The 13,210-nt window shown below is 39.6% G+C and overlaps 1 protein-coding gene across 1 annotated transcript; it reads right to left on the bottom strand.

Annotated features, from left to right (window-relative positions):
* Positions 1 to 1,711: 1,711 nt before the first annotated feature.
* Positions 1,712 to 3,458, bottom strand: LOC107918618 (NADH dehydrogenase (ubiquinone) complex I, assembly factor 6). The gene is made up of 2 exons (XM_016848209.2): positions 3,304 to 3,458; positions 1,712 to 2,904 (listed from the first exon to the last, which is right to left on the bottom strand). Exon 2 carries the CDS (start codon positions 2,881 to 2,883, stop codon positions 1,978 to 1,980), a length of 906 nt encoding a protein of 301 aa, XP_016703698.1. The 5' UTR covers positions 2,884 to 2,904; positions 3,304 to 3,458; the 3' UTR covers positions 1,712 to 1,977.
* Between the last annotated feature and the right edge of the window lie 9,752 nt (positions 3,459 to 13,210).

The following is a 13,210-nucleotide window of genomic DNA, read 5'->3' as shown; positions in this document are numbered from 1 at the left end:
TATACCTTATAACTAAAAGGGACTAGAAGGGATATTATACCTTTTAGCTAAGGGGGCAAAGCCACTCCCACTGGTTATACACCTGCTCCCAATATAAACCACAAAATTAGTGTAACCAGTGGTAGAGGTACGATCATTGAGATCGCTGACCCAGTCAAAAATAAAATTGACGAGTAAGTTGTTCGGAGATGTGAAGACCATAAGTGAAAGTGTTGTTCAGATATCAAAGAGCTCTCTTATTAACTTTGTGGTGACATTTTTGAAAAGAATGCATATATTGAAAGAATTTGTTGATTGCAAGATCAAGATCAGGTATAATAATTGACATATAGTGGATGTTGGAATAACAAGTTGTATAATCAGTTGCAACTTACTTGGTACTTGAGTAATTGAGGTGACAGACTTGTCTGTTTATTTCGGTTGGAAATATTTAAATGATTTCATGGAAATTTTTTTAAAAGTAAATTAATATGGGATATTATTGGCAATAAGGAAACTAGTGTATGGTTTAAATTTGATTCATTGGGATTATCTTTTCATAGTGTGGTATGAGATCAAATTTAGGATATGTATAATCCTTATGCACCCATATATAACCAAGCTATTATGATAAGGATATGAGAGATATTTTAGTTATCAATATTGATCCTTTTATGGCTATTTTACATTTGGACTCTAATGCATTTCTATTGAAACTTAATTTAAACTCTATTAAACTCGAAATTACTTATAGTAAAATATGTAATCACAAGAAAATGCGGGTTGATTTTATGAAAATTTATCTCAATCCTTTTTATGGTTAAAATTTACTTACTAAAACTGGACTCTAACTCTTTACATGAAAGCGTTGTTTAACCTTAGAAAATATTATTATTCCTATTTTAGTTAGCATCTTTTGACTGCATCTTTGTAACTATTTTTGTGCAACTTTTTAATGGATTTCACACGGTAAGTTTTGTAGTTAATATAAGGAATACCTTAGCAAAAAGAAAGTTAATATAAGGAAGTATGCAGTCAATAAAGAACATCATTTGAAGAATCCTAGTGTTATCCACTAATCATATTTGAAGAATTTTCAAACACCTTAACCATATTTATAATAGAGGGACCAAATTTTGGTAAAATGAATATATTACAGCAACCCTAGGTCCCCTTTTCATGAGTGTTGAACTTATATTTTGGGTCCAATATCTCTCTATATATGTTGAAAGCAAGGAATTTGCAAGTTGTCCGAAGAATGCCCAAAGATAATGAAAATTTGGGGGACCAATGTCCAATAGAGGCCGAAGGGGAAAAACGTGGCTATAGCATTAACCTTAAAATTCAGGCCCCAAAGTAGATTGCCCCAACTTGGCCCAAGTGAAAATAAAAGAAGCTTTTTCTTTTTGCAATTTGGGTCTTCATAAATTCATACACCTAACCCCATCTGTCTTCCTTTTTGTTTTTGGATATTCTCACAAGCAAAATTTTCTTTTTTGAGATTAACAATGAATTGGTCCATCAGTATGCACATCCACCCAAAATTTCGGCTGTGACAGCTTGCCTCTTAGTGCCTAACCGGTTAGGCCCTATTAGTCTTATCCAATTCGATTCAATAATAATTCATAATTCAATAATGATGATATTATAAAAATATAGGTTCAAATTATGTCAAACATACGGACTAAATCCCAAACATAAACATTTCAGAAGGACCAAAACCATATTTTGATTTGTTGAAATGTCATCAACCAGAGGCAAACCAGGTTGACTGGACAGAAAATTGTTGATTGTGTCAAAATAAAGCCATAATAAATTAGAAAGGATCACAAAGCTGTTGGCCACAATGATCATAGTTCAATGGTTAATAAACACGTTTCATGAGGACACTCAATCCCCTTATTATGAAAGAGCAAATACAACAAAGCTCTTGTTTCTGGTTCGTTTAGCCGACTGCAAAAGATTTTCCGGTCAGCAGAAATTGTAACGATATGTTATTTAGTATATCCCTCGCCATGAATACCACTTTAGTTTCAGTTGGAACCACAATGGAGGTTTGCCTAGAACCCCTCTTGCTAACCTTGAATCAAATACATCAAACTGCACTTTGCTGAGGGAATCCAAGAGAACTTGGGCAGGCACAGCCGGTAGAAGTGCTTTTCGTGCTTCAACCGGCACAGAGTTGGCTAATTCACGGGCTTTCACCAAATGGGCATTGGCTACTGATGCCATTTCAAAAACAGCATCACATAAGCCCTCCCGAGAGTCCAAGCGGATCTCTGAGCGACCTCCTTCCTTAACTAGCAGCCCATGCTTGGCTGCCACTTTAGCTGGTATGTAAGAAAAGTGACGGTTGCGGCTAGCATGGTATGGCAGCGACTTAAGTAGCAAAAGGAGGCCACTTGCCTTACCGACATGCGATGCTGCATGGTCAACTGCAGTAGACTTGATACCACCAGCTTGAAGAGTCATGTATAGAAGAGTTGATGCAGTATCTTCTGAATATTTCTCTAACTCCTCGATACTCTCCGGTAGGTCAATAACGTCTCTATTTGCATCATTGATCCGAGCATTAACTACCCGTTTTAACCAAGCCTTGCTGATTTTACTTTCGGATATAACTGATGAGAGTGCCTGTGCTGTCGGGTGCTCGATCAGTTTATTAGCATAGATTTTGTCAATGGCTTCTTCCCACCAAAGAAGGCGCATGAGACCAATCTTGGGATCAGAAGCAACATCCATAGCTCTAGCAGTTTCGACATTGAAAGCACGGAGTGCAAATGCAGCCTTTCGCATATTTGCAGGAAGCTCAAGGAGGCATAGGTAGTGATGATAATCATAGCTCCGCACTTGCACTACACAGTGGGAGAAAGCTGCCCTTAAGCTACTAGATGCAGCCTTCATCAAGCCCCAATGTGACTCCTCCTGCAATGCAATTACTACATTGTCAATGGATATTTTCAACAGATAAAGCAAACCCAACAACAAACAGAGAAACAAGATCTCGGTATACCAACACTGATAAAAGCCATTGGCATACAAATTTTGAGAAGGTTCTAATAAAGACACTTATCGGCGTCTACTAATACATGAGACGAAAAAGGAACCAATAGGAAGAACGGGGTTTCTGAATTTTAAACACACTCCAGCTAATAAATTTTAGCTCATGGACGATCATCATATACAGAGTAAATTCATTGAAAGCTAATAATTCAAAGAGGTATTTCATCGAGCATGTTGAATGCATTATTAAAATCAAAACTACACGCTTTCATAATATGATCCTACGAACAAGACGTTAAAGAAGGTAAAAGGGTAACGTACCGAGAGTGATAAACAGCTTTTTTAAAAAATGGAAAATAGCAAAGGTAAAGGATGAGTGCACCCAGCGAGCGAGCAAGCAATTGGTCGTGTGGAAGCCACGCGAAAGCAACAAATACGGCAAAGACTTTAAAAGGTCATTTGCTCCTCTCTAGTTTTTTTTTTTTTACATATTTGGGTCGGGCTTTTTATTTTTTTGGATTTGAGCCTATTGGTATAGGAAATAGGCTTGGGCTTTTTCTTTTGGCTTGGGCCGAAAATAAAAAAATTTAATTCAATTAGTTTTTTTTACTACTAGTTCAACTGATTCTCGATCGATTAATCCGATTTCAACAACTATATACGTTAGTCTTATCCAATTTCAACAACTATATATAATATGCTAATGTAATTATTTTATTAAGAATAAATGTAAATTAGTTTTTGTTTGAAGCAAATTTGAGTATCAGCCTTGTGTTTTTCTTGGTATATTGAGTTAGAATCTTATATGTATTTCCATGTTATTTAGAAAAAATTAAAATAAATAATATATTTTTATAAATAATATGTCGAAAGGTATTTTATGTAATAGCATAACTTATGAAAATAGTTAACAGCTTACTTAGAAGTATCTTAATGTTGTAACTTATATGATAAGCTATTTTTATAATTATGAATTGAGTGTTTTAAGATTTTGTTGTATGTCAAAGCATAATAAATCTTTTAAGAAACGTGTTTATACATCAAATTTTATTTTCATTATTTTATAATCTTTTCTAATATGGATTTAATTGTGTTCAGATATTACGGAATAAAATGAGGTAAGAACATTAAAGTTTATGTTTTGAGATGCAATTCGATATTTAAATGAGTACAAATATGGTTATATTATGACAGAGGGAGCTACAATTTTTATATTTAGTCTATAGCTTGTTTAGAGTTGTCTATAGTTAAATTAAATTTAAATCGAGCTCATGTATTGTATCAATGATTTATTAAGGTAAGATTCGAAATATAAATCTCAAACTTTAACCAAATAAATTGTAAATGATAAGCCTTAACCATTAAACCTCACTCATATTACTTTTAAGCTATTAACAAAAATCAAGTAGCAACTTCTTGCTCTTTAAAAGCAAGCTTGTTTTGGATATGTTGAGAGACAACATCGGAACTTGGACAATTGCATGGTGTAGGATGCTCGACCTTTCGTCCTTCCTCGAAGAGTACCGACATACTGGAACATTCCTGCCAACAGAACGATCGAATCCACCACCTGCATTTATCCGACACCGAACTCGCAAACATCTCCTCCAAATGTGTTAATCCTAGGCCTTGCCTTTTTAATCCCTTCTCCATAGGCTCTCCTAGCTGCTAACTGAAACGTTAAGAAGCTTGAATCAACCTCGTGGTAAGAACCGTCTACTGTTAAAATTTAGAATACACAGGAGAGAAGAATAATACTTCCATGCATTATCACAAACTGATTACACGTATTTAATGTAGGAATAATAACAGTTCCTTAACTGCTTGCATAACGAACTGTAACTAACACTAACTAATAACAGAAACTATATTATTCCCTAATATTCCTCCTACTTATCTATTATTTGGCTGAACAAGCATCTTCTAAGACATATTAACAACACGGAGCTGACTGCGAAACCTATTGAACAATGATGCCTACAGTGGTTTCGTTAGTACATCTGCAATCTGGTGAGAACCTGGAACATGACCAACCTGTAGGACACTGGCTACTACTTTTTCCCTGACAAAAAAGACATCCAACTCCACATGCTCGAATATGGAGTGCATAACGGGATTTTCCGCTACTGCTACCGCTGCTGAACTGTCACACCAGACCAAAGCCTTGGGCAACACTGGAACACGTAACTCTCCTAACAACGACTGAATCCAAATCATTTCCGCAGCTAAGTGGGCAACACTTTTGTATTCTGCCTCTGCTGTAGACCGGTAGACCACCTGTTGTTTCTTAGAGCTCCAAGATACCGGATTCCCTCCAAGAAAAATACAAAACCCAGAGGTTGACCTGCGGTCATCAATGTCAGACCCCCAACTTGCATCTGAATAACCTTCAAGTAGAAATTTAGATGATCGAGTAAACTTTAAACCATAGCTTAACGTCCCTTGTAAGTATCGCAATATCCTCTTAACTGCTTTGAAGTGCACATCTAACGGCTTATGCATGAACTGGCATACTTTATTTACTGAGTAAGCAATATCGGGCCTGGTTATTACCACGTACTGTAAAGCACCAACAAGGCTTCTGTAATGACTTTTATCCTTAACGGGTCTCCCATCAGTAGCTGACAAATGGAAATTTGTAACCATTAATGTAGGAAGAGCATTAGACCGATCCATGGAGGTTTTACGAAGTAAGTCTTAAATGTACTTTGCCTGTGACAGAAACACTCCTTCTGTCGTATACTTAACCTCAATGCCAAGAAAGTAGCTGAGCTTGCCTAAGTCTTTTAAGGAAAATCGAGCATCAAGTTGAGTGACAAACTGATCCACTGCTTGAGAATCTGTTGCGGAAAGGATCGATTCGAGAACTCCGATATGACTACAAGTAAATTGACCGGAACGAAAAATAAAGTGAACACAAGGATTTACGTGGTTCGGCTTTAATGCCTACGTCCACGGGCAGAGGCGAAAAGAAATTTCACTATAACAAGATAAAGATTACAAGTGTTTTACACTCAAGACACAACCCGAGAACCTCACAACTCTCAACCCCTATAGAAAACCCGAAAGCTAAAATCCTAGCTTTCAAAGAACAAGCTTTGCTCTCTCTTGGTTTTGGGATGATTAATATGGCTAATGAACCTCTCTATTTATAAGAGAGTTCAAGGACATAATTGTCCAAAACTTTGGCAAAGATTTGTGGTTGAAAATGGACACCAACAACCATCCACTAATCCACTACCACCAACAACCCACTACCAACAACAACAATCCACTACCAATTTTAAGCCATTTCTTAACAAATCTCCACCTTGGCTTGAAATTTACCAAGCTGAACATCATAGTGAATTCCTCGAACTGGATCACCTCTTCCAAACGCCTCTCTGGCGCTAATCAATCCCGAATACCTATCAAGTCCAAGCAATGCTTGAACTTATATGCAGGGATCACCTTAGTTAACATATCTGCAGGATTCTTCTCGGTAGCAACCTTGCTGATAACAATGTCACCTTGCGTAACATGTTCCCGAACAAAATGATATCTGACATCAATGTGTTTGGTCCGTTCATGAAACATCTGATTTTTAGTCAGATGTATGGCACTCTGGCTATCGCAAAATACAACAGTGAAATCCTGTTGTAAACCCAAACTGCTTACTAGACCTTTCATCCACAATGCTTCTTTCACTGCTTCTGCTAACGCCATATATTCCGCCTCAGTCGTAGATAAGGCTACGGTAGACTGTAACACAGCTTTCCAACTAATGGCTCCTCCAGAATAAGTGAAAACATAACCCGTCAGAGATCTTCTTTTGTCCAGATCTCCAGCATAATCAGAGTCCACATAGCCCGTGACACTGCTAGTGCAGTCACTCTGATCATATACCAAGCATAAATCTGCAGAACCTCTCAAGTACCTGAGAATCCATTTCACGGCCTGCCAGTGTTCCTTGCCAGGACAACTCATGTATCTGCTGACCACACTAACTGCATGTGAAATGTCTGGACGAGTGCAAACCATTGCATACATCACGCTTCCAACTGCACTCGAGTATGGAATGTGAGACATTTGCTGCTTTTCTTCATCAGATTGTGGTGACAACTCTGCAGAGAGTTTGAAATGTGGTGCCAACGGAGTACTCACAGTTTTCGCTTTATCCATGCCGAAGCGTTGAAGAACCTTTTCAATGTAGTTCTTCTGCGACACACGAAGCTTGCCCGCCTTGCGATCTCTGTGAATATCCATGCCCAAAATTTTCTTGGCAGCACCCAGATCCTTCATCTCGAACTCACCACTCAACTGCGACTTTAACTTGTTGATTTCCGACATGTTTTTGGAAGCAATTAACATGTCATCAACATACAGCAACAAATAAATGTGCGAACCATCTGAGAGCTTCCGATGATAGACACAAGCATCATAGTCACATCTTGTGTAACCATGCTGAATCATGAAGCTATCAAACCGCTTGTACCACTGCCTTGGGGATTGTTTCAATCCATATAAAGACTTCTTTAATAGACAGACATGGTCTTCTTTACCAGGAACTGTAAAACCCTCTGGTTGACGCATGTAGATTGTTTCCTCGAGCTCACCATGCAAGAACGCCGTTTTTACGTCAAGCTGCTCAAGTTCTAGATCAGACTTGGCCACCATGGCAAGTAATACACGAATGGAAGAATGCTTTACGACTGGGGAGAAAACTTCATTGTAGTCAATCCCCTCTTTCTGAGTGAAGCCTTTAGCAACCAATCGTGCCTTGAATCTAGTTGCTTCAACCCCTAGGATGCCTTCCTTTTTCTTGAAGACCCATTTGCAACCAACTATCTTCTGGTTACTTGGCGGCTTAACCAACTCCCAAGTATGGTTCTTGTGAAGAGATTCTATCTCCTCACTCATAGCAATTGCCCACTGTGCCGACTCATCACACGTGACAGCCTCATTATAACTGGAAGGTTCTATACCAATGGACTCCGCCACACTGAGCGCGAAAGACACCAGATTAGCGTAACGCGGATTTGGTTTGATTTGTCTCTTCGTTCTTCCAGTGGCAATGCTATATGGTTTTTCTTGAGGTGACTCATCTTCATCGGAATCTTGCACCTCAACTTGATCATCCTGGACTGAAGTACCTTCCGTAGGAATTGGAGCGTCCACCTGACACTCCACCTGCTTCTCAACACCGTGATCTCCCATTCTATCTGACTCCTCCTTTTCCCGGGAATTTGTGGTGGATCGAAGCATGGATGACTCATCAAAAGTCACATCTCTGCTGATGATGAACTTGGACGAAACCGGATCAGGACACCACAACCTGTATCCTTTCACCCCTTGGCCGTATCCAAGAAATATGCATTTCTTCGCCCTCGGTTTGAGTTTTCCCTCATTTACATGAGCATACGCAGGGCAGCCAAACACTCTTAAACCAGAGTAATCAGCAGGAGAACCAGACCATACTTCCTCAGGAGTCTTCAGCTCAATAGCTGTTGACGGAGATCTGTTAACCAAATAACAAGCAGTATTAACAGCTTCAGCCCAAAATTCTTCACCGAGCCCAGCATTTGATCGCATGCAACGAGCTCGCTCCAAGAGAGTTCTATTCATGCGTTCTGCAACTCCATTTTGTTGTGGTGTTCGACGAACAGTGCGGTGTCTCACTATTCCTTCATTTTTGCAGAACTCATTGAATTCACCTGAGCAAAACTCCAAGCCATTATCCGTCCGGAATCGCTTGATCTTCTTTCCTGTTTGATTTTCGATCAAAGCTTTAAATTGCTTGAAGTTGATGAGAACCTCATACTTGCTCTTCAGAAAATACACCCAAACCTTTCTCGAGTAATCATCGATAAAGGTAAGCAGATATCTGTAACCACCTTTAGAAATTGTCGGAGAAGGCCCCCAAAGGTCAGAATGGAAGTAATCCACTGTGCCTTTTGTCTTGTGAATCCCAGTGCTGAACTTTACCCGAGTCTGCTTACCGAAGACGCAGTGCTCACAGAAATTCAACTTTCCTGTACACTGCCCAGACAATAATCCTCGTTTGCTTAGCACCGATAAGCCTCTCTCGCTCATATGCCCGAGCCGCATATGCCATAACTTCGTGGTGTCAGAATCTAGATCATCTGATGATGACACTCCCGCAACACCTGTAACCGAGGAACCATCGAGGAAGTAAAGGCCCCGCTCCAAATTACCACGTATCACAGTCAAAGCACCCGAGAATACCTTGAGAACTCCACCTTCAGCAGAGTACCGAAAGCCTTTCTTGTCCAACGTACTCAAAGAGATCAAATTTTTCTTCATTTCTGGAATGTGCCGAACATCAGTTAGAGTTCTAACAATACCGTCAAACATCTTTATACGAACTGTGCCAATCCCCATGACTTGACATGCGTGGTCATTTCCCATTAGTACTGAACCAGAATGCTTCTCGTATGTTGAGAATGCATCTTTCGAAGTACTTATATGAAATGTAGCTCCCGTATCAAGAATCCATCTCCCACCAGCGTAAGAGTCGGATACTGCAAGAACGATCTCGGCATCACTTGAAGAATCTGCATCAGCTACATTCGCACGATCATTTTGTTGCTCCTGTGATTCTGATTTCTCCTTCCTTTTCGGACAATCTACCTTCATGTGCCCGTACTTCTTACAGTAGTAGCACTGTATTCTCTTCTTGGACTGCGATCTAGGATGGCTTTTACTTGAACTTCCACCCTTTGCCTTGGATCTTCCTCGAGCAACCAAGCCTTCGCCTTCATTGTTTTCGACCACCTTACCAGTGATTTTCTTCCTCAACTCACTGGAACTTAAGGCATTTTTCACCTCCTCTAGAGTCAGGTCATCACGACCGTACATCATTGTATCAACAAAATTCTCATACGAGGGAGGCAAAGAACACAAAACAATTATTGCTTGGTCCTCATCATCGATTTTGTTATCGATATTATTCAAATCCATGATAATGGAATTGAATTTATCCAGGTGCTGGGAAACAGGTGTACCTTCCTCCATCTTCAGGGCATAGAGTCTTTGCTTGAGGTAGAGCCGGTTCGTCAATGACTTCGTCATGTACTTGCTCTCTAACCGGAGCCACAAACCGGACGCGGTTTTCTCATCCGCTACTTCTCGTAGCACTTCATCTCCTAGACATAGCAGAATAACACTATGTGCTCTTTCTAGCATGTCATCCTTTTGCTCTTCCGAAAGCGTGCTTGGTAATTTATCTTTACCAGACAATGCTTTTAGCAATCCTTGTTGAACCAGCACTGCCCGCATCTTGATGCGCCATAAACTGAAACTATTTTTCCCGGTAAATTTCTCGACATCATACTTAGTCGATGAAACACTTGTAGCCATAATTTGGAACCTTTGAATGAATGATAATATTTTCTTCCTGATGTGAAAGATCAGACAAAGCTGCAGTCACAGGGCAATTCAGAAAATATTATCACTCCTTCAACTACGCTCTGATACCAATTTGTTGCGGAAAGGATCGATTCGAGAACTCCGATATGACTACAAGTAAATTGACCGGAACGAAAAATAAAGTGAACACAAGGATTTACGTGGTTCGGCTTTAATGCCTACGTCCACGGGCAGAGGCGAAAAGAAATTTCACTATAACAAGATAAAGATTACAAGTGTTTTACACTCAAGACACAACCCGAGAACCTCACAACTCTCAACCCCTATAGAAAACCCGAAAGCTAAAATCCTAGCTTTCAAAGAACAAGCTTTGCTCTCTCTTGGTTTTGGGATGATTAATATGGCTAATGAACCTCTCTATTTATAAGAGAGTTCAAGGACATAATTGTCCAAAACTTTGGCAAAGATTTGTGGTTGAAAATGGACACCAACAACCATCCACTAATCCACTACCACCAACAACCCACTACCAACAACAACAATCCACTACCAATTTTAAGCCATTTCTTAACAGAATCACTGCCAGTAACAATAATGTCATCAACGTATATTAGAATATACAACAATTGGGTACCTGATTGTAGAATAAAGAGAGAGTTATCGGCCTTGGACACCTCAAACCGCATGGAAACCAGAAATTCCTTTAGCTTCTGAAACCAAGCCCGAAGGGCTTGTTTGAGGCCATATAGAGCCTTCTTCAACTTGCAAATAAGAAATTCATCATTCGAGCCACACAATTCAAAACCTGGTGGTTGGACCATATATATGTCTTCACTTAAATCCCCATTTAAAAATGCGTTATTTATATCAAGTTACCGAAGAGGCCAACCGAGAGAAACTGCTACCGCAAGGACAATTCGAATAGAGGTTGGCTTGACAATGGGACTGAACATTTCCTGAAAGTCAATGCTAGCTTCCTACAAATACCCTTTGACAACAAGCCTGCCCTTGTACCGGGCAATGGAACCATCTACATGACTCTTAATCTTGAATATCCATATGCAGCCAACCGCGCGACGACTTGCTGGTAAGGGGACAAGATCCCACGTATGATTAGTAATTAAAGCTTTATACTCATCTTCGGCTGCTGTAGTTTAAGCAGAACTCTGAAAAGCTTCAGCTATGATTGACGGTTCAGTCTCATCCATAATAGACGCAAAAAACTTTGGTCAGAATATACCATTTTTGGAGCGAGTCTGCATAGGATGACAATTCAGACGTACTAGAGAAGATGCAACTATTATAGGTTGCTGAACTCGACTACCAGTAGTGGACTCCTCAACACCTGTAGGAGAGCCAGCAGGTATACTTTGACTACCAGTAGTAGAGTCCTCAACATTTGTAGGAGAGTCAGCAGGTATACATAAAAACTCTGATTTGGGTCTAACTGATCAGAGGAAGCTCCTATTCCAGAGTGCCTGTTTGAACTAGATGATGTTTATGCTAGAGTGGACGCATCGGAACCAAGAGTTGTAACTAAAGGAAGTACAGAACCACGATGACGTACCCTTCCATATTTTGCCGGAGGTTCTTTACAGAAACACTACGGAATGGAAACTTGGTCTCATCAATAGAACATGTCTGGATATAAAAAATCGACCATCTGCAGTAAGACACCTATAACCTTTAGTGTGAGGAATACTTCTAAGAAATACACATTGCTGTGAGCGACAACTCAACTTGTGCTGTTGAAAAAGTCGAAGATCAGGGAAGCAAGAACATCCAAACACCCTCAGGGAGCTATAGTCAGGATTGACCTTAAAGAGCACTTCATAAGGACTAGTGTGAGACAAAACAGGAGTAGGTAGCCTGTTAGTCAGATACACAACATGCACAAAGGCATAAAACCAAAACTTTAAAGGTAAATTAGCACGTGCTAATAGGGATAAACCCATGTCTACTAGCTGGCGATGTTTCCTCTCAGCAACACCGTTTTGTTCCGAGGTATAAGGACAAGTAACTCTGTATTGCACACCAAGTCGAGACAATTCAACAGACAAAGTACGATATTCACCTCCTCCATCAGTTTGGAGTATTTTAATAGAACAAGCAAATTGAACTCTAACCATCTGATGAAAATTCAAGAAACATTTGGCCACTTCTGATTTATTTTTGAGAAAATAAACCCAGGTGTATCTGCTCTACATGTCAACGAATGAAACATAGTAACGGAAACTGTTTTAAGGTAACGTTGCAGGACCCCATACATCAGACACCATAAGTTCGAAAGGACTTGAATACACTGTTTTTGAAGTTGAAAACGAAAGTTTGTGAGCTTTGCCTAGCTGACAGGCTGTACATACACTACTCAACATATGTTGCTTGAAAGAAATATTACAGGACCTCAACACACTAGCCAAAACATTATTACAAGGATGACCAAGTCGATCATGCCATAAGGTAGAGGAAGATAGTTGAGCAATGTTCACGAAATTGGAGCTAGGCTTCATGGTCAACTTAGCACCAGTAGGAGTAGACTTAGTGAACTGAAAACGATATAACCCTTCATGCATGCGGCCCTTGAGTAACATCATTCCTGTCTGAATGTCCTTCACAAAACATAAGACTGGGTGAAATTCAAAATAAACTCCATTATCTCTGGCAAATTGAGCCACAGACATCAAGTTCTTGCATACTACAGGAACATGCAAAACATTTTGAAGACGGAGAAGTCTAGCCCCTACTAAGAGAGTGGATGAGCCTATATTAGTAATTAAAACAGACTCACTATTACCCATAGTAACATGATTTGTACCTGCATATGGATAAGCAGTCGTGAGATTGGAAAGCTCAGGTGTAA

This window comes from Gossypium hirsutum, chromosome D03 (assembly GCF_007990345.1).
Source record: "Gossypium hirsutum isolate 1008001.06 chromosome D03, Gossypium_hirsutum_v2.1, whole genome shotgun sequence".
Classification (NCBI taxonomy): Eukaryota; Viridiplantae; Streptophyta; class Magnoliopsida; order Malvales; family Malvaceae; genus Gossypium; species Gossypium hirsutum.
Note: the sequence above shows the minus strand (reverse complement) of the source record. Positions and strands in the feature narration are given on the sequence as shown.